Here is a 25,384-nt window from a genome sequence, read left to right as displayed (position 1 = left end):
ATAAAATATGGTCTAATAATGAAATCAATTCAGAGCAATTTTCATGTTCTAGAAGATAATAACTTAACTTATATATTACTTGGAAAAAGTCTACATAACCTCCCAATTTATCTAGGGTGGATTACTTCATCCCCCGAACTATAAAACCGGATATTCTAGCCCCTGAACTTTTCAAAACCAGTCAAATAACCCCCTCGAGTGGGTTTGAAGGGTGGTTTTGTTTTTTTCTTTTTTACTTATTTTTATTAAATATTTGAAAAATCATAATAAATCATATAATGGAAAATCTAATCTTGTTGGACTCCACATAAGTAGATCTACACAGTGAACATATTATATTGTATGCTTTAATACAAAGTTTTTGCAATAGCTTTAGATCTATATTTTTTGTAATTAATTAGAATAAATCATATATGTAATTTCTATGGTCCAATTACGATGAACTTTTTTTGGTGAGCTAATTATTGTCGGGTTGAAGTAGAATAAAAATTTTGTACCTATTGGATCACGTATAACTTAGTTATAAATTTATTTAGCTTTATTCTTGTTAAATCTATGCTTTATCTATAACTAAGTTATACGTGTTCTAATGAGTATGAAAATTTTATCATAATTCAAGCATACAATAATGAGCCCACCGTAAAAATTTTACTATAATTTGACCATAGAAACTGCATATATGAATTATTCTAATTAATTATAGAAAAACATAGATTTAATGTTACAACTAAAACTTTATACTAAAGTATACCATATTATATATTCATTGTGTAGATCTAGTTATCGAGAGTCCAACAAAATTGGATTTTGGATTTTTCAATGATTTATTATAATTTTTTTGAATATTTGGTGAAAATAAAAAAACAAAACCACCATCCCAAACCGTTCTTTTGAAATGAAATCCCAAACCGTTCTAGATGGTTATTTGATCGGTTTTGAAAAGTTTAGAGGTATAATATCTGATTTTATAGTTTGATGGTTGAAATAGATTATATTAAATAGTTCATAGGGTTATGCAGACTTTTTTCTATATTCCACGAAGCATAAAAATTCGTTTGATTTTAACTCTGATGATTTTAAAGTGTTTTTCATCGTTGCCCGCGCATCGAATGTCGGCGCGTCAAGCACGCCATCGAGAAGCGTCTCGACTCGGCGTCCCATCACACTGCAGGTGGGACCCCGGGACAGCCCGGAGCAAACCTGCTCCCCTCCCCACGTGTGACCCCTCAAATCTCCTCCGTCCGTTCCTCCCTCAACGGCCGTGATCGCGCCCTCGTGACGTGGCCCGAGACATCCGAGCCCGCACATCCGGCGCAATTGCCTCGCTAATCCCCCATTAATTTAGCATTATTTTATTTATTAATTCCATTTTTCTATATTAATTATTTTTGTTACCACAGGCTCCGCGGCTTTTGCCTTTCCTGCGGCAGCGAATCGGAGAGCGGAGGGAGGGGAAGGTGGGAAAGCGCAATGTGAGCACGAGCGGGTTGGTTCTGATCCCCGATTCCCGAGCCGCATCCTCGCCCCGGGTGTTCTGATCTCGTAAGATTCCTCTCCCCGCTCTGTTTCATGCAACAAGCAGCAAGTTCTGCCTGCTTTTTGGCTGTTCATTACGATTGCTACGGTGAGATTAGCGATTAGGGTTTCGAGGAGGATTATTTGGTGTGCAACTTGCTGGTTCGATCATTTTGTGCGTACAAGGATTCAATAAGTTGTATTGGGCGTGGGATTTGTGACTTTTTTGTTTTTGGTTTTATTTGGCAAGCCACTGAATGGGCGCTTACAGGTTCAGAACTCCCATGTCCCAACCCTTTGGAATGAAAACTTAACAGCAATTACAGCACTAGAGAATCAAAACTAGAGTCTAGATGATAGGCACCAATTTGTTGGCTTATTAGTATTGTGTAAGAACCATCGGTCTCCCCACCGCCACACTGAATTTGTTTCAGCTAATTGTCCCCTTACCTGATGGTTGGTGCAGGGGAACACAAGATGCTGCATCCTAGCTGGGTCGGCGTCTCAGCATACATCTCGGAGTATTGGTCCGTGATAATCGCCACTGTTGTTTTCGCATTTGTTGGTGCGGTGACAATTTACTACACAGTCAATCAATTGAACAAGAACATCAGCTTGAGCCTGATAAAGGCTATCAAGGCCAGGGCCAAGAGGTACAAGAAATGGAAGGACAAGGTGCCCGCCGCATCCCACATCTGGAGGAAAGAAGTGATCCCCCGCAGTAAAGGGCTGAAATGCTGTGTGTGCTTGAAGTCTGTTTCACCTCCTCAGTACTCTGGGGGGACCATCCATCAGTGCGATATCTGCGGCGCCGCCGCACATCCGAGCTGCTCGGGGAATGCGCACAAGGATTGCAAGTGTGTATCTATGGCTGGTTTGGACCATGTGCTTCACCAGTGGGCTGTGCAATGGATCGACAGCGTGGATCACTCTGAAGAAGACTCCTTCTGTTGCTACTGCGATGAATCTTGCAATGGGGCTTTCCTTGCAGGGTCACCGGTTTGGTACTGTATGTGGTGTCAGAGGCTGGTGCATGTTGATTGTCACAGCAGCTTGGCCAAGGAAACTGGTGATATCTGTGACCTGGGACCATTGAAGCGGTTGATATTATCACCTCTTTGTGTTAAGGAGCTTCATTGGACAGGTGCTGGGATTTTGAGTTCTATCACAAATGGGGCTAATGAATTAGCTTCTACTGTCCGAGAGACAATTCGGATTCGTAGTAAAAGGTACAAAAAGGGTAGCGCTTCTGCTGATTCAGATAGCTCTGGGGCTATTGAGCTACCATCTGATGTTGAAGGAGATTCACAAGAAGTAAACAGCGCAGCAAAGAGGAGGGATGATCAGGCCAATGGTGAACTCAGTGAGGTACATCAAAGCTCAGATGCAGAGAAAGATAAGCAACATGTACCAGACAACGTAGCTACAACCAATAGATCACAACGTGAGAATTCTCATGTACAGAACCATCAGAAGTATGAAATTATCAACGTGCCTTCTGATTCTAGGCCGCTTCTAGTTTTCATTAACAAGAGAAGTGGTGCACAGAGTGGTGATTCATTGAGACAGCGTCTGCAGATTCTTCTTAATCCTGTGCAGGTTGGTATGCTTCAAGCTCTTTAATCAGTTTTCAGCTGTGTAAGTTTCCTTGTAGATTTGCCTGTTTTTGACACATCTAGCACCCCATTTTTTTTTTTGTTTTTGAGCACAAATTAAGTAATGTTATTGCGTGGCTTTGTATATTATCTTTAGGGTTCACTGCAGTTTTAATAAATCCTCTTATACTCGATTTATCCAAAACTTCATTCTGTGCACAACCATTTGTATCGGTAAAGTTTAGCTCAAGTTAGTTAAGTTCAGTTAATCCTCCACCTTGTCTATTTAAACCGTTTTTTTTTTCTGGTGGTTATTGATGATATAACCGGAGGCAACTTTCTATTATGGTACTAACTCATTTCTGTTAGGTTTTCGAGTTGAGCAAACAGCAAGGTCCAGATGTCGGTTTAGCTTTATTTCGGAAGGTAACCCATTTCAGAGTTCTTGTATGTGGTGGAGATGGCACTGCTGGTTGGGTTTTGGATGCCATTGAGAAACAGAAGTTTGAAACTCCGCCTCCTGTAGCCATCCTTCCAGCTGGCACTGGTAATGATCTTGCGAGGGTTTTATGTTGGGGTGGTGGCCTTGGTGTTATTGAGAAGCGGGGAGGTCTATTCTCAGTTTTGCAAGATGTAGAGCATGCAGCAGTCACTGTTCTTGACAGATGGAAGATCACAATAAAGGACAACCAAGGGAAACTTATGGCACCACCAAAATTTATGAACAACTACTTTGGTATGCCCATGCAACTATTTCTTAGCTAGGATTCTTTAGTAGATAACTGCATAGTCAGATAACCATAATGCTGGTGCTTTTTCAGGGGTTGGCTGTGATGCAAAGGTTGCCTTAGATATACACAATCTGAGGGAAGAGAACCCTGAATGGTTTTATAGCCAGGTAACACCTGCTTGCTTGCTCCCTGACTCCCTGCTATGTTTCCTGGCTCCTTTGCACTTGTTGGTGGACTTGCGTGTTGCACTTTTGCAAGGATTGACAATGCCCTACTGTTCTTTATTTTCCCAGCTTCTCTTGGACGAATTATGCTAAGGGGCCGTTTGAATCCTTTCATTTGGATGAATTGAAATCTACTTAATAAACTAGGCTATTTGGCTTGGAATTTGTCATTCAACCACTTTCCTAAGTTCGCATATAACACTATCTCAAATTCATAGGGTGGGAGATGAAAATTGATTATATAGATAACCATACTATGTTTTTACTTTGCTACTTATAACAAGCTTTTCAACTCGCTCTCTTACGGTAGAAATACAACATGTAAGTACCTCTCTTGTGTAGCCAACAATAATATACAAATATAATCCATGTACAACCATATTAACTTAATTAATATGTGTCTAAGAAAAGTTAGTGTTCAGAGTACCATACGACGATATGTACAAGCTTGAGGGCTTTAACTTCTGTACAATGTTTGTTAATTATTATATCTGACTATCTGTATAGAATATAATAGATATTATATTATTACATCAAATGTACAAGTTCATGTTTTTAAACTTGGTTTGTTGGATCCTGGAAGGAAATGGATTCCTTTTAACATAGTGTTGGCAATCATATTTGCCTACAGTCATTACGACATTTGAGGAGTTGAACATGGAGTGTCTGCTCCTATTGCAAACATCCATACAACCTGGATTCCTGGATGATTTGTGGATGGTTATTTTGGGTTAACTACTGTCTGGCAGCACATATATGATATATCTGAAATTATGTAGTAGTGCTGGTTTGAGATTGTTGAATAGGTCTATCTTATATACTGCTTTGGTAATCTGAAAATGGGTTTTACTCAAATCTTGATTATCTATTTTCTTTGCTAACTTTTTGAAGACTCATATTTTCATTACTAATTGCTACAGTTGAACTTTCATATGGTAATCATATTCCCATGCCTGACAATTTTTCACACTTTAGTCTGCACATGCACCATTCTATGTATTAGTTACACGTTTTTTTTTCCTATTCCTGAATAGGATACAACTATTTTTGTAGTTTATGAACAAGGTGCTGTATGCAAGAGAGGGAGCAAAGAACATTATGGATAACACATTTGATTGTTTTCCTTGGGATGTCAAGCTCGAGATAGATGGATCCAAAATTGATATTCCTCAGGCAAGTGCATCTCATTGTGACTATTCTTCTCTGCTCTTTTTATGTTTTGGCGTAAACACATTATTTTGACTGGCATATATGCAACAAAGAATTCATAAGAACCCCAGTTCTTCACAATAATGATGAATAGTTACTACACTTCTTTAAGGAACTTTTGCAGGCTTCTTATGACCTTTGGACGTATTGGAGAAGCATCTTCTAGTAAAACTATGTGACCTTACTTTTTATTCCTTTGATTTGCAGGATTCTGAAGGTATCCTTGTCGCCAATATCAGGAGCTACATGGGAGGGGTCGACCTTTGGAAGAACGAGGATGATGTCTCTGACACTTACCTCCCTCAGTCCATGCATGACAAGAAGCTGGAAGTTGTTAGCTTCACAGGAATGCTGCATCTCGGAAGACTGCAGGTATGGAAGGAGTAATCCTTCTCATCTAGGCTCTATTGTGTTGGTTACCTGTTAAAATAATTAACCACAGATTAATGGATAATGGCTATTCTTGCTCTAGGTTGGTCTTTCTCGTGCAAAAAGATTAGCTCAAGGTCATCATATAAAAGTTGAAATCAGTACTACAATGCCAATTCAAGTTGATGGAGAGCCATGGTCCCAGGAGCCCGGCACCATAGAGGTTTCTCATCATAGCCAGGTTCACCTCTCCCTTCAGTTTGTACATTTAACTGCATCCACGCTTTTCCTATCATCCCTGGCCTACAACAATGCCTCTCTTCTGCAGGCCTTCATGCTTAAGAGAGTCTCCGAAGAACCACTCGGTCATGCTGCTTCGGTAATGGCCGACATCTTGGAAAACGCTGAGAACAGTGGCATTATCTCAGCCTCGCAGAAGAGGACTTTGCTCCAGGAGATAGCATCTAGGCTTTTGTAGGACAGTTCTAACGCTAGTGCTTGTAGTTGTGTCGTGTGTAGCTCACCCTATAGCTTTCTCTCATGTTTTCTGCTGCCAGAGGCTTCCTTCCGGGATACTAGGGAATCACGTCTGGTCGTTTGTACATACCGTCATGGTATCTTCCCGCTTGATTGCATTGTGCTTGTGTATAATTTGTGTGAAATTTTGTACACCCTATTGGGATGATCTGACCCTAGTTGCTTATGGTACTAGCAAAGCTTATCTGTGCGCTTGTTTTGGCAGGAAAGTCTGATAACAGCCGTCTGGATCGCTGAAACTTAAAACAACGTTTTTTATATTTTGTTCTCGTATTGGATTTCATTTTTGATCTTCTTATACGCTTTGTACATTTGTTCTTGTTTGTCCTATGTAAAAAGTAAGATGGTGGTATACATGTTGTTTTGTTTGTCCTCTGTCCAAGTAAACTATCTTTATACCAGTAGTAGTAACAACCAAGCCCGTCTAGCTCAGTCGGTAGAGCGCAAGGCTCTTAACCTTGTGGTCGTGGGTTCGAGCCCCACGGTGGGCGCATTTTTTTTTTGCCCTGTTGCATTTTTCACATGTCTGTCTTCATTTTGTCATGTCATGTTCTTGAGTTTCTTGTTTTTAGTTTCGCGGCCAACTGGTTCATGTAATCATCCTTATCATCTAGTATCCCCACTTGTTGGCCTACTGGCTGAGATGTCGGTCAGCGCTGGCGGCTTCCAATGAGCTTTTTTTTTAAGATAATGGAAACAAATGTCCCTTGGAGCTGATCTCCATTTCTTTACTCCCCTGCACCAAAGCTGATTCTCGAAGTGATCAGTCTGCAATGCTTCCTTCACCAGAGATACATACATATATATACGACACGAAGCCTGTTCAGTTCTTCAGTTCCCCCTCATGAATCCGACTCAATTGTGCACCAGCAATAGCAATAGCAATGAGGCTCCTGGTGGCGCTATGGGCGGTTCTTGCACACGTCCTGGGCTGCGCCGACGTGCTGCACGCCGGCCACCAGCCGCTGTCGAGGATCGCCATCGAGAGGGCGACGGCCGCTCTCGACGATTCAGCCAGCATCATTGCTCACCCCACGGTTCTTGGCCTCAAGGTTTACCTCCTCTCTGCTTCCCTCCCTTCTCTTCATCAGCACCACTTTCCAGTCAGTCACTGCTCAGTGCTCACTCCAATTTCCTGGAACTGGAAACGTGCTTGCTAATTTGCTGTTGATCCTGCGTGTCTCGGCTTGGGACATGGACATGATCACTTGGTGGTGTTTCAGGGCCAGAGCAGTGACTGGGTGGCCGTCGAGTTCTCGCAGCCGAACCCCTCCAACGACGACTGGGTCGGCGTCTTCTCGCCTTCAGGTTTCAGGTGAGCTCTGCAACATATGACATTTCATCTTGTGGGCTTTCTTCAGATGATGACAGTTCATCTCTTCATTCACATGTGGTCAGCTCTGAAATCTGCCAGCCTGAAAACTGGATGCACCAACCACCATATCTATGCACCGCACCGATAAAGGTTATTAGTATTCAGTACTACTTGCTCTTCCATCTTACTACTACTACTACATTAGTACCGTACATGACATGGATCATCAGAGACTGAATTTGGTTGAGTGAGTTCACACCTGCAGTTCCAGTATGCAAACTTCAGGAATGATGCCTATAATAAGAGTGGGAAGGGATCCTTGAGGCTGCAGCTGATCAACCAGAGAGCGGACTTCGCCTTTGCCCTCTTCTCTGGAGGCTTCTCGGCTGTAAGGCTTCAATTAATTCAGCTCATGTTCTCAACTTTAATTTTGTCTAATGAACTACGACCATAAGATACTTTGGATGGTATTTTTCTGACAGTTTGTTTTAATAAACTGTAATGTGTAGCCCAAATTGATTGCTGTCTCAAACAATGTGACGTTTACAAATCCAAAGGCACCTGTCTACCCTCGCTTGGCGCAAGGGAAGTCTTGGAATGAAGTGAGTTTCAGTTTCTTTTCATCTGATTTGCTGCTGGTGCAATGCATGATTCATTGAGAGACAATGCATTTTGATACGTCTCTGTCGGCGTCTATCTATCTCTCTATGATTCAGTGACTGGATTGTTAATATCATGGTAGATGACAGTCACCTGGACAAGTGGATACAACATCAAGGAAGCAGTGCCATTTGTGGAATGGGGCCCTAAAGGCGGAGACCGAACTCTTTCTCCTGCTGGAACACTGACATTTGGAAGGAACAGCATGTGTGGTGGGTTTATCAATAACTGGCATTATTTCACTTTGCAATAAGTTTCTTGTATGTACATGTACTGATTAGCATAGCATGTTTACATATTACATTATTTTTTCTGTAACACTGACTGCAGGTTCGCCAGCACGGACGGTCGGATGGCGCGATCCAGGTTATATTCATACGAGTTTCCTGAAGGAACTGTGGCCTGATGCCCTGTATGCATCTAAACTGATTCTTTGGATCTATCCTGGTATTAAAGAAATAAACGTTGCCTGAAGGAACTGTGATGTTTGTTTCTTTCTGTTCATGCTGCAGGTACACTTACAGGCTTGGTCACAGGCTGTCAGATGGTACTCACATCTGGAGCAAGTCTTACAGCTTCCGTGCATCACCTTTTCCCGGGCAAGAATCTTTGCAACGCGTTATAATCTTTGGGGACATGGGAAAGGTGTGCTGTTGATGATTTTTATATTTTTCTTACACTTTAGTTCAGTCTTTGACTTACATTTACTTGTTTCAGGCAGAAATAGATGGCTCGGATGAGTACGGTAACTACGAGCAAGCTTCTCTGAATACAACCAAACAGATCATCAATGATTTGGAGAACATTGACATGGTCATCCACATTGGAGATCTTTCATATGCTAATGGATATCTGTCCCAGTGGGATCAGTTCACAGAGCAGATAGAACCGATTGCGTCAACTGTGCCTTACATGATTGGCATGTCAGTTCAGTTCATTTTTCAGGAACTTTCAAGAATAACTATAGTATCTTAATTATGTTATGATGGTAAATATGTGACGACTCTTCTCAATTTCAGTGGTAATCATGAGAGAGATTGGCCTGACACCGGATCATTCTATGGATACAACGATTCTGGTGGCGAATGTGGTGTTCCTACTCAGACAATGTTCTATGTCCCTGCCGAGAACCGGGCGAAATCCTGGTAATTACCACATAAACCCAAAACCATCATTTGTTTAAGTTAAACTCTACATCTACTACGGCTGAAACTATTGTGACCTCTAGGTATTCGACAGATTATGGCATGTTTAGATTCTGCATAGCTAACACTGAAGAGGACTGGAGGCCAGGAACCGACCAGTATAAGTTCATCGAGCATTGCTTGTCGTCAGTCGACAGGCAGAAACAACCATGGCTCATCTTCCTCGCACATCGGGTTCTTGGGTACTCATCGGGCGGCTGGTATGAGATCATGATGGGTTCATATGGGGAGCCGATGGGCCGGGAAGGGCTCCAAGATCTTTGGCAGAAGTACAAGGTTGATTTAGCGGTTTTCGGTCACATTCACAGCTATGAGCGCACCTGCCCCATCTATCAGGCAAGAACAAGACTGAACTTGTACTTCTGTTTCAGACACTATTTTTTTCAGAACTTTGGTAGTTTATTAGTTTTCATCATCCTGTCAGTAATCCTGTTGTCCGCTTTCTCGTAGTCAGATTTGTACTGTCCATTCTTGGCCTGTTTTGTTCTTTATCAATTCATATAATAGGTAGTTCTCTTACCCGTTCTTTTTTTAAAAAAAAAAGTTACATGAGAAGGAAATTATTTGCCGGATTTGCTACAGTCCAAAGTCTCTTCAGTAGTAACTTACTGTGTACAAAATCATTAGCATGACAGTTTCTCTATTTGCAGAACCGATGTGTCCAGGATGGATCTAACCACTATAGCGGGCGATTCAACGCAACAACCCATGTCACTGTTGGTGGCGGTGGCGCAAGCCTCTCTACATTCAGAAACAATGTGCCATATTGGAGCTTCTTCAGGGACTCTGACTTTGGGTTCGGCAAGCTCACAGCCATCAACAACTCGTTCCTATTGTTTGAGTACAAGAAGAGCCGTGACGGCAATGTGTATGATCATTTCACAATCTCGCGTGATTACCGTGACATTATGGCCTGCTCCATCGACAATTGCCCCCGAAACACCTTAGCCGTATGATCAAGCTCCGAACCCTATGTAGAGACATGTTGATATAGTCATGTGATGTTGTTGTTTGATACCCTGTCAAATCTAGTAATTAGTTAACGGAATCATTATGATTTTCTTTGTGTTTAATGTCGATGCTCTAGAAAACAATATTTACAGGTATGTTTGGCGCTGCAAGCTCCAACTCGATAACGAACTCTAAAATTTTTTCCAACCGGAGTACATTTATTGCATTGGTACAAAAATTGATTTTTGCCGACGCCTCATTTTCTTACTGTACATAGGCTCTGTTAGAAATAGTGACCACCTATGCAGTACTGTGTGTGTGTGTGGGGGGGGGGGGGGGGGGGGGTATTAGACAGCGGCCTCTAAAAATAGAGGTAATTGTAGATCTTAAGAATTATCACTATAAATGCCATTTTTAGATGCGGTTGCTTAAGACTATCAACAACCACTACATGGTCAGATGGAAATGACAGCTTGTGCAAAGGAAGGTATCGTGGGTTTAAATCCTGGAAAACGAAAACACATATACTTTCGTGTGATAAATCAATTTCTACTCCCTCCGTCCCAAATTATAAGTCATTCCAAGAATCTTGGAGAGTCAAAGTTTTTCAAGTTTGACCAAATTTATATAGCAAAATAATAACATTTTTGGTACCAATTAAGTATCATTAGATTCTTTGTTAGTTATATTTTCATAGTGTACCTATTTTATGATATAAATCTTTATATTTCTCTCTATATTTTTGGTCAAACTTGAAAAGCTTTGACTTTCCAAGATTGTTGGAATGACTTATAATTTGGAACGGAGGGAGTACATGTGATCTTTTTCATGATTTTTGTTAGTCTCAATCTGTCGAGCCACATGTAAAAACACTTTTTAGTGGTGCTAGTACAAATTTGGGACTGAATGAATTTTCATTTTATTCTTTTTCTCAAGCATATATAGTGTAGTAAAAGATAAAAACTAATTATCAAAACCAAATAGGGAAAAATAATGTTACTAAACATTAAGAAATAAATTAGTATACTAAAAGGTTAAAAACACCTTTTTAGTGATGGCAGTGCAAATTTGTAGTTGAATGGATTTTTCATTTTTTTTTCTTTTTCTCGAGCATATTGTGTGCAATCAAGGCCTAACGTGGTTTTGGTGATTATCATGTATCGATACAAAGGTAGAATAGTATACGGACTAATAGAACGTGAAATATCGATTAAACTATCATGAGAGCATGAGAAGCATGATGCATAGTACGTACTAGAATTAGGCCTTGTTTAGTTCACCCAAAAACTAAAAACTTTTTAAGATTCTCTATCACATCGAATCTTGCGGCATATACATGAAGTATTAAATATAGACGAAAACAAAAACTAATTGCACAGTTTGCCTGTAAATCACAAGATAAATCTTTTGAGTCTATTTAGTCCATGATTGGACAACGTTTGTCAAATAAAAACGAAAATGCTACAATACCGAAATTCAATTTTTTTTCGGAACTAAACAAGGCCTTAGCTTATGCCTTTTGGGCTTCACAGATATATAAGAAAAAAAATACATGTAATACATACTTAGTGTATTTACAGTAGCATATGTCCCCTTAGATTTTTTTAGTATTAGCGGTCACATAGCTCACTCGGGCTAAAGAACACCATTGATGTTGGCTGCAGTGACTGAACTTAATTTGCCTAGGGGTGCGAGCACACTCACGCCAAAATAAAAAAAACAATAATTATGGTTAAACTTTCAACTTAGGGCACGTACAGTAAAACCACATCAGATATCGTAACGCCAAGACAGCTCAACATATTTTAATGTGGGAGAGAGAACAAAGAAAAGTGAATGAGCTTGTCGCTGCAGGCCGCGCTGATCGCTTGCACTATTTCCCAGCTGTGGGTCCCACCACTACACCAAGGCCTTGTTTAGTTCCGAAATTTTTTTGGATTTTGACACTGTAGTATTTTCGTTTTTATTTGATAAATATTATTCAATCATAGACTAACTAGGCTCAAAAAATTTATCTCGTGATTTACAGACAAACTGTGCAATTAGTTTTTATTTTCGTCTATATCTAATGCTTCGTGCATGTGCTTCAAGATTTGATGTGACGGAAAATTTTAAAAAGTTTTTAGTTTTCGGGGTGAACTAAACAAGGCCCAAGGTGTGAGAGGAAATTAAGACAGAGAAAAATAGTTTGTGGATCTTGTATGAATTTAAAACTATATTTGAAAGAGGAACAACACACCTCCTTTAAATTTGGTCTAGTTCCATCCCTGACTTTGTTGGATCGAACTACGGTGACAATAGGGCAAACTAAAACTGGTGCAACTGACTAAGGTCTTGTTTAGTTCTCAAAAAATTTTGCAAATTTTTTCAGATTCTCCGTCACATCGAATCTTTAGACGTATGCATGGAGTATTAAATATAGGCAAAAATAAAAACTAATTACACAGTTTGAAGCAACTAAATCAAAAGCTAGCAATAATTGTATACAAGGGAACAAGTTCTCAGTAAGTTTTAAGTTTTACCTCTCTGCATTTTTTTTTCAACAAACTAGTATAGCTGTTAATAACACAATACCAGAACATAAACAAGGCCAAGTCATTTTAGAGAACCCTTTTATCACTTATTTTGAAAGACAACAAACCATCATAATTGATAAGTTGTGCTGATAAGTTTAAGCAAACAGTATGATTAAGTAGTGTCTTTCTTTGTTTCGTCACTCTCTTCATTGGTTTTTTTATATAAAAAATCACAAAAAGTAGTGTTACGTAGGGCCTCGAATACACATTGTCCTGATCCCAAGGGCAGAGGTGCCACGCCGCCCCCAAAAAGATTTTAGGTCAGTCCCTACAAAACTGTTCGGTCAAGATCATCTTCAAAATTCTGACTACAAGGTTGCAACGCCAAATCCAGTCAATGATTGACGACCAAACAGGATTCCTGACTACAAGGTTGCATATCGTTTAGCTGATAACCTGTTGGCTGATTTTTTGAGAGAAAAACATTGTTGAATGGTTGATAGATTCGGCTGATAAGCTCAAGCAAACAGGCTGATAAAGTTTTAAAAAATCGAGAACAGAACCAATGGTGTCGTTGGATGAAGGTGCTCCTAGAAACATCGCACTCGGCAATCATGGTGAATGGCTGCCCCAACTCTTGGATGCCACATGAAGAATATTGATGAATAGGCTTGGTATCTGGTAGCCAAAACATTTGATTTAGGCCTTGTTTAGTTCGCGAAAAAATAGGATATTGTAGCATATTTATAACTGTAGCAATTAGTGTCTAATCATAGACTAACTAGGCTCAAAAGATTTGTCTCGTAAAATATTTGCAAACTGTGAAATTAATTATTATTTTATCTATATTTAATGCTCCATGTATGTGTCCAAGAGTATGTTCGCTTGTTTGAAAACTTATGGCTAAAAGTATTTGTTCGCTGGTTTATTATGAGAGAAAAACACCGCTGACTGGCAGAAAAAGTATTGACTTATGAAAAAATTTTGAGTGGAAACTAAACAATGCCTTGCCGACTTCATTATGTTCCAGTGAAATGTGTCATTCTTAAAGGCCAGCTGTGCCTAGTTGCATTTTACCGATACCTTCATATGCTAGCTTTTCTCGTCTGTGTTCTTGTATGCGTTTTTCAGTTTCATCTGGTTCGGTTTCCGGCCCAGTATTCTGGCTGGATCTTACAACATGTTCACATGAATGTCCTTGTCCGAACATGCCTGGGCCTTACGAATCTTTTAACCCTAATTAGTTGAACACTAATTATCGAATAAAACAAAATGCTACAGTAACCAAATCCAAAAACTTTTCCAGCAGCAAGGGATTCAATTGCGTTACGTAAGCATTGAAAAGATATCACGAGAAGAAACCTCAAAACAATTAATATTTTCATTTTCTCTAATAATTCAACACTACACACTATATCTCAAAAATCAATGGTGTACAGTGCAGTGGCCTATTGATCCACAGAAAACAGAAGTTTTTGAGCGTTAACGAGTACAGGTGAACCTTGTTTAGTTCTCTCTACAATCTGCTGAATCAGCACTTTACAGTCGTCGTCGTCATCGTCGTCACCTGACTCATCTCTATCACTTTCTTGATCTCTGCTAGGATCTTCACTCTTTAGAGCTCTCTCCCAAGTGGGCACTTCTTTCAGCTTCCTAGAGCTGTCCTCCATTCCCCAGATTAAACCACGGTCTACTAAGTAATCTTCAGTTGCCTGTGGCTTCCCGTTTGTACTTGTGGTGCATGGGGAGTCAGCAATTCTCATGAATTCTTCATAAGCTTCGTCATAAGCTTCAAGTGCATCTCCAGATAGGTTTAGACAATATGGTTCTGCCAAGGAGCTAGTTTCTTGTATGAAAATGGGACTTCCCTGGCCTGAAGAACTTGACTCACTGTTTGAGCGTATTCGTTCAGAGAATATTTGATCAGTCACCATCATCTGCACTTGCGTCTGCTTCTGTCTGTGGACAATTGCTAACTCAAGCTCCTTGATCCGGTCTTCAAGCCGTCGTTGGATCACCTTGTGGAGACGAATGCTGAGATCTCTAGGTGAGACAGGATAGTTTGCTCCACATGTGTAATCAGGGGAACTTTCCCTGCTGTCCCTGCCATGGTCACATTCACTGCTGTAATCTGTGTGGTCACGAGGGATCATATCAGCTTTCAGTTCCCCACAAACAATGTCACCAATGAACTCCTCGTCAACCTACACATGCAGAATTTCAATAAATAGAATTGTAGGCTACATATACAGATGTATGTGGATATTTTGGTGAAAGATAGTTACCTCATTAAAGTCAGATGTTTCTTCTTGCAAACGTTTTGAAGTGATATTAAGTTCCAGTCTTGCAAGCTCAGCTTCAAGCTCAGCTTCGATTTTGCTCATTGGCTCTGGATCAACTACGTGTAGTTTGATATTATCATCTACTATTATCGGCAGATAAGATACATAAGCTTTTGGTTTGAATAAGTTAAAAATGTTGTAAGAAAATTCTAAACAATTGATACTTTACCATCATGTTCGCTAGAAGTTTCATTAGGCAATTCTTTCACAGTTAAACCCTCTTTCATCTCCAGTTCATCTTGTAAATCCTGAACTAAGTTCTCCATTTGTTTCAGTGTGCCCTTCAACGTATCAAATTCCTTCTTGTTTGACAGAGAAGACGACAGAATACCAATGCTCACCCCAACAGAGAATAGGAGGAGTCGATCACGTAAACCTGCAGATCAAATATGCATATTTAGGATGTGCCAAATGCTTCAAAGAGGAGGGAAAAAATCTAAAATGGGATGAATCCAATGAAGCAGCATGCCACTCATAGAGAGAAGTCACCCTTCAATATAACCTTACTGGTTGGGATTTACTCCAATTACAGTTATTAGCAGCAAGTGAAAGAGGTTATGTGTGAAATTAGACTACAGAACTGTACTACCAATGATGCCAAAGGAAAGTATGTAGTAGAAATATAAATGAAAAGTGAACTCAGAGAACTGATAATATGATTACAAGCATTCACAAATTCTCAATGGATTCGGGACATTCAGGGTGCCCTCTCGGTTGCTGCTATTTTGGAATACATGGATATCTGGGAGTTCATTTATGATGTTGTTTTGCAGCCTGATGTCTACTGTGGAGGCTTACTGAGTCTGGCCAATATTCTGCAAAGTCAGTTACAAGCATTTTTCTTTGGTTCTGTCGTATTATATGGAGAAACTTGGGCACCAAAGAAATGACAATTTTTTTTATGGCTTACTGCACATGGTAGGTGCTGGACAGCAGACTGACTAGCTAAGAAGGGCCTTCCACACCTGAGCCACTGCCCTTTATGTAATCAAGAAGAGATCATCTGACATATTTTGATAGGCTGTGTGTTTTCCAGGCAGGTGTGGATTCTTCTCCTCCAGCGAGTTGGACTCTCCCCTTCCCCTCAGGCCAGATATGTGGCACTCAGTGACTGTTGCTTGAGGATTAATGATTTCATTTGGGGCAGCATGAAGCTGGGCCTTAATTCTGTCTTGGATGCTGTGGAAACACTGCAATGATTTCGTTTTTCAATGGTGCTTCCCCTAATGTTCAGCAGATCCTAAGGTTTATCCTGGAAGAGGGTGAGCTGTGGTGTCTAGTGGAGTTGGGGGGTTAGCCAGCTGGGTGCAGTCGTCTCTTGAGGCTGCAAAGTGGCTTGGTGGATGTCATGTTTTTCTTTGTACCTGGTGCAAATGTGACTTTGTTGAAGTTGGGTGTGTTTGAGTGTGTTCGTTTGTGTGTTGGGGTTTGTACTTCTTGTGTATTTCTTCTCCTTAGTGCAACAAAAATCAGTGGATGTCAGAACAGTGAGCATAGAATAACTCATGTCTTGGAGGTTGGAACCCTTGTTTCGATATTTCAATTATGATGATAGAACTTACTAGTGAAGACTGAAGAGTATGGCATAATAGTTAACAAGTCACAAGATAATTCAACTGGGATCATCAGTCAAAAGGAACAGAAGCTCCACAGTCCATAAGACATGAGTCATCACAAACTCTCTACAGGTACAATTAATTAGTATTACCTGACCATGGATGTTTGATTTGAGTTTATACAAAAATGGCAGATGAAGGTTTCCTATGTGATAGTAACGGTACCAGTAACAAAACAGCACAAAGGACAAAGGACGATGCATATACTTATGACAAAAGTCTAAAATTCTTGCAGTCTAACTATAAGATTTCCATTTATCTTAGGAGTTAACACTTTATTTTGAATGTTTAGTTTTTACTTCAAACTGCATTGACAGACCTAATCGATATGAGAAACATGAAGTCAGGAAGTTTGCCTATCATGACAACATAATACATGAGGGTGTCAAAATGTCCAAGGAATGCAGTATTTGACTCATTTCCATTTCATGCATAGTATATGATAGCGAGAACATTTTGGAAGGTAATTATTTTAAGCATCGGATTCCTCAGCTATAATCATGTAGCAAACATTGAGGAATGATGCTGAAAGTAATTACCTGCTTGTTCATGTGATTTGCTACTTTGCTGAGAACCAGACAGACCAAGCCTTGCACCGTATGAATTTCTAGACTCATGTTTGAGTTTCTTCAGCTCAGGTAGAGGAGCAATTCCAATCAGACTTCCTGGCATCAATGAGGTGCATTCTTCCTTGTCTAATCCAATATTAAAGGGCAGAGGTACTGGCTCATAGCGTGATTTACTAATTATCCTTCTACCATCTGTCACAATGAATGGCCTAACAGAAGCTGGGGAGGGAGCTGGAGCAAACGTGCATTCTTCAATTTCAAAGTTCTCACTGTAAAGCTGTGGAATGTAGGAGTTGTCCATTGGCACAAGTGGTTTCATCAAATTCCTACGAGATCTTCTGCTCCTAAGAGCTCCAGAACCTCTTCCAGGCCCAGAACCAAGACCAGGGCTCCTTGGAGAGATTTCGACAGCTTGACCCTCTCGAAGGACATCGACCGGATTCTTGCCTTTGCCACTCGCAAGCACACGTTCCCCATGGTTCTGTGAGCCGTTTCTTCTAAAAATCCACGGTTGTAAACTCAGTAGGGATCCAGGATCCCCCACATACTCGCCTGGGCTCACCGAATCAGTGTTGTGGCTGCCACTAGTAGAAGCAACTGCCCTGCCACCTGATGAGCCTCGAAATGCAGAGTGAACAGAGTTTCTCGGGGTATTGCAAGGCACATTCTCCTCATCCAGACCTAAGTCCCCAGCAATCTGATTAAGAATCATCCTGCGAAACACATTGTTCCCCACTTCCCCATTTTTGGGGTTGTTGTGCTTATCCATCGGGAGAAATCTGAGACTGGCACTAATTCTTCAACAGCACCACAGAAGCATCTTCATGTCCGCAGTAGCTTGGGAAATCTACATGAACAAAACCTTATTAGAGCATGCACAAAGCTTCAACTCATCAACATTAAAGATAAACCATAAAGCATATGCCGGCCTGGCTGTTGAAATACGGGTTCAGTCATTCAGTGAACCCCAAAAATCTTTGGGAAAAATAAACTACACTACACCAACGCTTTGGGTACCAACTACCAACCATCGGTGCTGTAAATTTGGTTAGAAAGCGAGAAAGATTCGAACTCCCTGCTCGCAGCCGCAGCCCGTCAGGACATAAGTACCAAGAACCATCTAAACAAGAAAGCAACCTAGGATTACTCACCAGGAAAACAAGAAATGGAACCTCCACCTCCGGATGGATCTCCCCTCCCCTCCGCTCCACCAGGTCCAGGGAGCGGCGGGGCCGGGGCCGGCGCCGGCGTTCTTGGAGCCGGGATCCGGCTGAGCTGGCCCCGAAACCTTCAGAAACAGCGGTAAAGAAAAACAACCCCGCTGTTTATCTCACCCACAAGAAGGGCAGAGGTGGATAAGGCGCCGCCGCCGGCCACGAAATGCCGGCGTCGCGAAGGGAGGAAGCGAGGCGGCGCAAGGTGGGGCTAGAGCAGGAGGGGAGCATCCATCAGACCATGGCATTTGGGGGTCGGATTTGGGTGCTTGGGTTTGGGGTTTGGTCTGGAGGGGGGTGCAGGCAGGAAGAACATCCCGAGGAGGAGCCAAACCACCAAGCACAGGAGTAAAGGACCACGACAGCGCCAAAAAAATATTAAAAATTTCACAATAAATTGCTGGGGCACAGTTAATTTTTGAGCCATGAATAAATGCATAAATGGTGTGCTACTGTGCTGTTGGTGGAGAAAAAATTTGATGCCGCCACACAAACGGTCGGTGAGAAACTTTCATCGCAAAAGCAACGGATTTGTTGTCGTATATGAAAATGCTACCAGCAGAAAATTGTAAAAGTTCATTTTTTTAAAAAAAAAAGGCATTGAGGCCTTCGCGTATCTATTTAGTTTTAAAAGATATATGTAGTTTTTTATTATATATATTATAGAACAGCGTATAATTTAGAATGATGGGAATACATGTGTTGACGCTGTTTGAATTGGCTCTAGTTCTTAACTTCTTGCTAATTTACCTCCCTAGACATTAATGACTATTATTTTTGGGTCATTAGAGGTTGTCCTGGTGAGATGTATGTATATGAATCATTGCATTTTCTTGCTACACCAACCCACCTAATTTGCTAGTTTTGCAACAACAGAAAAGGCAAGTGCATTTGTATATTCAACTTCACAATCTTTTTTTTTTTGTTTGGAAAGAGCTCTACAATCTTTTTCACCCTAAGTTTGTTTTACATAATAGAAAAGAAAAGGTAGAAGACAGAAGAGAGCACAAAACCCATCATTTGCTTGAGTTTATTAGCTAGAATCAGCAACTACTTTGACAGTGTTTTTTCTCTCACAACAAATTAGTATTAAAATAAAAAACCATCCAATGAACATTGGGTTTTCTCCTTCTTTTTCTCCTTTGAATAATGGCCGGCTCCTGTGTACAGTACAGTGTCCAAGGACCGCACTTTGTTTAGTTTTCCGGGGAACAGGCAAAAGAGATGCTTAGCCTTTACATCATTGCCAAAGCAAAAAGATAATCCGGCCTCTTCCATCCCAGCCGTCAATGTGTCCTGCTCTGTGGTTCCAGCCCTTGATGACAGGAATGGACGCAGGCCCACGTCGCCTGCACTGCACTTGGACGTTGAAACTTTTTTTTTTACAAAAAAAAAAGCTTCTATAATAGGGTTCATATCCACATCGACTAGTAAGCTTCGATACTACCTATGCACATCCATCCTCCAATATTTTAGACTAATATTGTGGAAATAAAGCTCTGGAAGGAAAAGGTTTTTAAGACAAATAAAAATGTGTTGTCTACTTGTAATTGTTTGCAAGCTTTCAAAAAAAAACAAGACTCAGATTTGCACAGGATTAGTTAAAGAATGCTTGGTGGGGAATGTCTGATGCTTGATGCCAAGAGAGGTACATCTGATGCTGATGGGCCCATGTCATTTTGCAGAGGGAAAGCATGGCTTTGAAACTTCAACAGGACAACCAATGGGGACTTTTTTCTTGGACATTTTCCTACATGGAATTTCCCCTCTCCTCATAAAACAAAGATTGGTAAGGCTTTCATTTGGCCCACACATGCTTGCTTTGTTGGACATCACGAGGCCTAACACTAGCAGGTTCAGAGATGATGGCAAACGTAGGTTTGGCACAAACCTAGAGACAAAGACAACAGACAACTGACTATAAATGGTTACTGATCAAAAAGTAGATTCTGAGTCCAGATTTCTGAAGCCTCCTCCTCCTTGTTTTTGAGTGAACAGTAGAAAAGCTTCTTCTAGCAATTATATTTACAACTAAAATATTCCATCGATTTTGTTCAGCCACAAAGGTCTATTTGGTGTTGTAGTTTGCCAAATCTAACATTTGCATTCAGCAAACTTTGGCTTTCATAAAAAGTGTGGTGAGCAAAATCAAAGTCACACTTGTGGCTAAGCTTGATAAAAAAAATGTATAACATATGGACATATGGAGCAAGATGTTAAGAACATATGCATGACACATCATAGTTGTATGGCAACAAACCAAACAACTTTCAAAAACCACAGCATAACTAACCTGTGTGGCAAGTTATGGTCACAAATCAAACAAGTCCTGAGCCTAGAACAGAAAGAAGACCAACAAAATATTTAATGCAAACTACATCTTTAGTGCAATCGTGAAAACGCTTTGCAAAACTATACTTAGAAGGTTTTAAAAAAATTTGAAACTATGCACACCACTAGTGCATTTGTAGATATACATTGTCACAAAATTTAAGATTCAAATTCGTTTTGCAAAAAATCATATGAAAATAACAAATTTTATTTGCATATGCACTTCCATGAATTTTGTCCTCTAAGTGCATATGCAAACGAAATTTGGTATTTTCATATGAATATTTGCAAAACGAGTTTGAATCTCAAATTTTATGATAATACATATCTACAATTGCACTATTGGTATACATAGTTTCAATTTTTGAAAAGTAAGATCTTAATGTTTACACTTAATATTTTACCAGCATGTGGTCCTGTTGTTTGCCTCGTTGCCAACCACCTGAGTTTGAGTCCCACGTGCTCACCTTGTTTTTCATCCTAGGTTCTAGAGAATCTACCCTTATTTAAAGAAAAGTAAACAAAAAACTTGACAAACTGCAAAGCACTGCACCTCATCCTACTAAAACATTACTAGTATAGCTATGAGTAGAACAAAAGGCACCCACTGTTTCATCTGCAGGTATGCAGGCAGAAAAGAAAATGCCTCATTTTATTGGCGCACTCCCAAAAAAAAAACTATGTACAGTAACTGAATCGCCGCTGCCCTGCAACTGCAAGAGACCCACCCCATGAACTGAATTCCTTGTCTGAATGCTAGATCACGAGACTTCATGAAGCCAGTGTGCTCCAGGGGCAGTTGTCGACGGAGCAAGCGAGGATGTCCCGGTAGTCCCGCGAGATCGTGAAATGGTCGTACACGTTGCCGTCGCGGCTCTTCTTGTACTCGAACAGCAGGGACGAGTGGTTGAAAGCCGTGAGCTTGACGAAGCCATGATCGAAGTCAGTGAAGTGGCTCCACTGAATCTTTGAGTCGGTGAACTTCGAGAGACTGGCTCCTGCGCCGCCGACGACGACGTGCGTCGTCGCCTGGAACGGGCCGCTGTAGTGGTCCGACGCCTCGACAACGCATTGACTCTGCAAAAAAGTTTTGAAAGATTACAGTCAGGTAGTGCTTCACTGCAGAATTTCAAGCAATTGTGCTGATTGTGGATGGAAACTGAAAACTGAAGGCACACCTGATAGACTGGGCATGTCCTTTCATAGCTGTGGACATGTCCATAGAAGGCGAGATCGACCTTGTACTTCTGCCAGAGCTCCTGCAGCGCTTCCCGCCCCATGGGTTCCTCGAACGTGCCCTCTAACTCGTAGTAGGCGCAGGACGAGTAGCCAAGAACGCGGTGCGCGAGGAAGATGAGCCATGGCTGCTTCTGCCTGTCGACAGAAGACAGGCATTGCTCGATGAACTTGTATTGCTCGGTCCCGGGCCTCCAGTCCTCTTCTGTGTTCGCGATGCAGAACCTGAACATGCCGTAGTCTGTTGCGTACCTGAAGAAGGACCAAATGTTCAGTTCAGTCAGTAACAAAGTTAAGAAATGGCATCTGAAGAAACTGCTATGGCCTTAACTGTAGTTACCAGAACTTTGCACGGTTCTCAGCTGGTGTGTAGAACACGGTTTGGGCAGGGACACCGCATTCTCCGCCGGAGTCGAGATTCCCGTAGAATGAACCAGTGCCAGGCCAATCCCTCTCATGATTACCACTGCAAAAGTTCCTCTTTTTGTTAACAGTATACAGGAATACATGGGAGGGACATAAGGAAGTATATCGAACTGAGACACTCAGCTGACCTGCCAATCATGTATGGCACCCTTGAAGCGATTGGTTCGATCTGTGCAGTGAACTGGTCCCATTGAGACAAGTAGCCATTCGCGTAGCAGATGTCCCCAATGTGGACCACCATGTCGATGTTTTCTATGTCACTGATGACCTGGTGAGTAGTGTTTAGTGAACCTGGCTGGAAGTTGTTGAACTCATTTGAACCGTCTGCCTCTGCCTGTAAAAGAATATGTCGGGAGATTGAGTGCATTTGAGAATGAAAATAACGATTTGTGATTTGACTGAAACTAGGATAGACATGACATGGAAGGAAACATGTACCTTTCCCATGTCTCCGAATATGATGACTCGTTGCAAAGAATCTTGTCCAGGGTAAGGTGATGCTTTGAAGCTGTATGATTTGCTCCAGACGCGGGTCCCATTCATTAACCTGTGGCCAAGCCTGTAAGTGTACCTGATTTTTTTGCAAATTAACATGTTGCTTATTAGCTCACGCTGACTCTGTCACAGTTCCAGAACAGGTTGAACATATGGAGATGTTTAAATAAATAGTCAAATACAAATGCAAGACAGAAGCCATACGGTGAGTCTGGCCACAGATCCTTCAGGTAGCTAGTATGAATGTAACCAGGATGGCGCCAACCAACAGTTCGGGCTGGTGCACCTGAGATTGCAGGTTAGAATTAAAAGACTGATACATCGGCTAGTAAACTGTGAACTGTCAAAAACTTCCTGGTTCATCTCTAGAGAGATTAGGAAAATAATAACCTACCACACATGCTATTTCTGTCAAATGTTAATGTTCCAGCTGGAGCAAGAAAGCGGCGTCCTCCTTTCTCGCCCCATTCAACAAAAGGAACCGCTTCGGTAATATCATAGCCACTTGTCCAGGTGACTGTCATCTGTAAAAACAAAGACAATAGAGTCTCATTCTTAGATTGGTGAGCGTAGTTAATTTTATTTCCACAATGTATGAATCCTTTGTTGATACAAAGTGGAGCTGAGAGCAGAATACTAATAAAATAGTTTCTTCTAAAAAAACATGCACATTGTACAAGGTTTTGTCTAATCCATGAAACTGTAACAGCTGTCGCAATTGTAGAATGACAAGAAGGCTTACTTCATTCCAAGACTTCCCTTGTGCTAAACGTGGGTAGACTGGTGCCTTTGGATTCGCAAATGCTACCTTGTTTGAGACAGCAATCAGCTTGGGCTGTTACACGAGTGGTTTTTTGTTCAGATGGACAACATGAATGAATGCATCTTCAAAGATTCAGAATTATACTGGAAAGTAGAGAAGTTCAGAAGATGCTAGTAACTTTTTTTTTGGCTTACCTTCAAGAGGCCTCCTGAAAAAAGTGCGAACGAGAAATCTTCCCTCTGGTTGATCAACTGAAGCTTCAGATATCCCTTTCCAGTCTTGTTATAGCCATCATTTGTGAAGTTTGCAAACTGGTACTGCAATGAACGAATGAAGAAGATATGGGGGAGATAAACCAGTCAGGGTTAAAAAAATATACGCATTCAGAAAATCTGAAACTTGGCATGCTATTGTACACAAAGTTAAACAGAACAGGGTACATGCTGACCTTGATAGGTGCAGTGCAAAGCACTGGAGGATACTGCCTCTTATTCTCAGGCTCACAGATTGCAGCACTGACAATGCCCAAACAAGAAACATCAGATTGAATGTGTGCCCTTTCTTTGCAAAGGAGCATCAATTAGCCAGACACCAATACTGTTAGCTGTTACCTGAAATTCGCAGGAGAGAACACACCGATCCAATCGTCACTGGATGGGTTGGGATGGAAGAACTCCACGTCCACCCATTCACTGTTCTCGCCCTGCAGCGCCACAATCCACAGGTTCCCCCCAAACTTTGTCAGTGAACCGGAAATTGACTCCCCAAACAAGAGTGGCGGTGAGGACTAGAGCTGCTGACCGTGAGCCCAAGAACCAAAGGGGACGCCTTGACGTGCGCGGCATCGTCGACGGCGAGGACCGCTCTCTCGACGGCGATCCTCGACAGCGGCTGCTCCCCGCCGCCGCCGCCGCCGCCGCCTCTGCCAGGGTGAGCCACGGCGCTGACGGCCAGCCACGTGGTGGCCGCCCATAGCAGAACCGGCGCCCTCATGCTGCCCTGCCCCTGAAACAAACAGCTAGCAGCTGAAATCCCCAACCACTTGCTGTAGCAATCTCCAAGGGGGAAAAAGGTAGCAGCTTGATGAGGAACAGTGTTGGATTTGCGGATAAATAGTATCCAATCATGGAGGAGAGCAGGAGTGGAATATTCCCGGAACAAGAGTGGCGTCAGGAACTGAACGCCGGCCACGAATGCAGAGCTTTGGCTGCGTCGCGCACATTGAATCTGTCAGTGTCAGTGTACAGTGAAGTACTCATGTTGATGTTCAAAGTTGCGCAATTACAAATATGGATGAGGGGCGCCCGTCGCCATGGAGAGCTCTGCTGTCGAGGTAGCCCTTGTCGGGATGCTCCATATATATATACCACAACAAAACAAGAGGCCACGGACGATGAAGCTTCGACGATTTCTTTAGTAGTTTGTCCAGAAACTAGTCATTTTCGTCATACCAGGTTTGTTCGTAGACTTCTTCATTCCTCACCATGTAAGTATAATCCCCACTGCGTTCTTCATTCCATAGTGGCCCAGGTGATCTCAACTAATTTTTATGTCAACACATCTTT

The 25,384-nt window shown here is 41.5% G+C and overlaps 4 protein-coding genes and 1 non-coding gene across 7 annotated transcripts; 3 read left to right on the top strand and 2 right to left on the bottom strand.

Annotated features, from left to right (window-relative positions):
• On the top strand, positions 1,387-6,470 carry LOC8074256 (diacylglycerol kinase 1). Its single transcript, XM_002443369.2, has 8 exons — positions 1,387-1,542; positions 1,982-3,114; positions 3,480-3,846; positions 3,932-4,008; positions 5,119-5,238; positions 5,482-5,646; positions 5,747-5,884; positions 5,972-6,470. The coding sequence occupies exons 2-8, from the start codon at positions 1,993-1,995 to the stop codon at positions 6,119-6,121; spliced, it is 2,139 nt and encodes a 712-aa protein (XP_002443414.2). The 5' UTR covers positions 1,387-1,542; positions 1,982-1,992; the 3' UTR covers positions 6,122-6,470.
• Positions 6,599-6,671, top strand: TRNAK-CUU. The gene has a single exon. It is a non-coding gene; the product is annotated as a tRNA-Lys (tRNA).
• LOC8068124 (probable inactive purple acid phosphatase 1) lies at positions 6,995-10,514 on the top strand. The gene is made up of 12 exons (XM_021446532.1): positions 6,995-7,232; positions 7,404-7,495; positions 7,579-7,645; positions 7,761-7,883; positions 8,005-8,097; positions 8,238-8,367; positions 8,486-8,567; positions 8,668-8,800; positions 8,873-9,078; positions 9,175-9,300; positions 9,384-9,696; positions 10,011-10,514. The coding sequence occupies exons 1-12, from the start codon at positions 7,065-7,067 to the stop codon at positions 10,314-10,316; spliced, it is 1,839 nt and encodes a 612-aa protein (XP_021302207.1). The 5' UTR covers positions 6,995-7,064; the 3' UTR covers positions 10,317-10,514.
• LOC8068123 lies at positions 14,184-18,932 on the bottom strand. Of its 3 annotated transcripts, none has more exons than XM_002442331.2 (5): positions 18,506-18,932; positions 17,325-18,201; positions 15,339-15,545; positions 15,113-15,225; positions 14,184-15,031 (listed from the first exon to the last, which is right to left on the bottom strand). In XM_002442331.2, exons 2-5 carry the CDS (start codon positions 18,121-18,123, stop codon positions 14,276-14,278), a joined length of 1,875 nt encoding a protein of 624 aa, XP_002442376.1. In that variant the 5' UTR covers positions 18,124-18,201; positions 18,506-18,932; the 3' UTR covers positions 14,184-14,275. The 3 variants fall into 3 exon arrangements, with proteins under 3 accessions (XP_002442376.1, XP_021302229.1, XP_021302230.1); XM_021446554.1 differs by having other exon boundaries at positions 15,113-15,252; positions 18,506-18,931; XM_021446555.1 differs by having other exon boundaries at positions 15,113-15,249; positions 18,506-18,931.
• Positions 21,298-25,179, bottom strand: LOC8074255 (probable inactive purple acid phosphatase 1). Its single transcript, XM_002442330.2, has 13 exons — positions 25,105-25,179; positions 24,621-25,026; positions 24,431-24,522; positions 24,268-24,334; positions 24,014-24,136; positions 23,799-23,891; positions 23,451-23,580; positions 23,261-23,342; positions 23,000-23,132; positions 22,690-22,895; positions 22,476-22,601; positions 22,078-22,387; positions 21,298-21,976 (listed from the first exon to the last, which is right to left on the bottom strand). The coding sequence occupies exons 1-13, from the start codon at positions 25,131-25,133 to the stop codon at positions 21,671-21,673; spliced, it is 2,103 nt and encodes a 700-aa protein (XP_002442375.2). The 5' UTR covers positions 25,134-25,179; the 3' UTR covers positions 21,298-21,670.

This window comes from Sorghum bicolor, chromosome 8 (assembly GCF_000003195.3).
Source record: "Sorghum bicolor cultivar BTx623 chromosome 8, Sorghum_bicolor_NCBIv3, whole genome shotgun sequence".
NCBI lineage: Eukaryota > Viridiplantae > Streptophyta > Magnoliopsida > Poales > Poaceae > Sorghum > Sorghum bicolor.
This window is presented reverse-complemented; position numbering and strand designations above follow the sequence as displayed.

Bases quoted from the DNA above. Each gene is read 5' to 3' on its own strand.
- LOC8074255 (XM_002442330.2), bottom strand. From the start codon at position 25,133: ATGGCGACGGGCGCCCCTCATCCATATTT. The intron at 23,581-23,798 runs GTAAGCCTTCTT...TTGTTTTTACAG, and splicing joins AAGGGAAGTCTTGGAATGAA to ATGACAGTCACCTGGACAAG. The intron at 21,977-22,077 runs GTGTGCCTTCAG...ACTTTTTTGCAG, and splicing joins GGACATGCCCAGTCTATCAG to AGTCAATGCGTTGTCGAGGC.
- LOC8074256 (XM_002443369.2), top strand. From the start codon at position 1,993: ATGCTGCATCCTAGCTGGGTCGGCGTCTCAGCATACATCTCGGAGTAT. The intron at 4,009-5,118 runs GTAACACCTGCT...CTATTTTTGTAG, and splicing joins CTGAATGGTTTTATAGCCAG to TTTATGAACAAGGTGCTGTA. The intron at 5,647-5,746 runs GTATGGAAGGAG...TTCTTGCTCTAG, and splicing joins TGCATCTCGGAAGACTGCAG to GTTGGTCTTTCTCGTGCAAA.
- LOC8068123 (XM_021446554.1), bottom strand. From the start codon at position 18,123: ATGGATAAGCACAACAACCCCAAAAATGGGGAAGTGGGGAACAATGTG. The intron at 15,546-17,324 runs GTAATTACTTTC...TTTGATCTGCAG, and splicing joins CAAATCACATGAACAAGCAG to GTTTACGTGATCGACTCCTC. The intron at 15,032-15,112 runs GTAACTATCTTT...CTGCATGTGTAG, and splicing joins AAACATCTGACTTTAATGAG to GTTGACGAGGAGTTCATTGG.
- LOC8068124 (XM_021446532.1), top strand. From the start codon at position 7,065: ATGAGGCTCCTGGTGGCGCTATGGGCGGTTCTTGCACACGTCCTGGGC. The intron at 7,233-7,403 runs GTTTACCTCCTC...GTGGTGTTTCAG, and splicing joins CCACGGTTCTTGGCCTCAAG to GGCCAGAGCAGTGACTGGGT. The intron at 7,884-8,004 runs GTAAGGCTTCAA...TGTAATGTGTAG, and splicing joins TCTCTGGAGGCTTCTCGGCT to CCCAAATTGATTGCTGTCTC.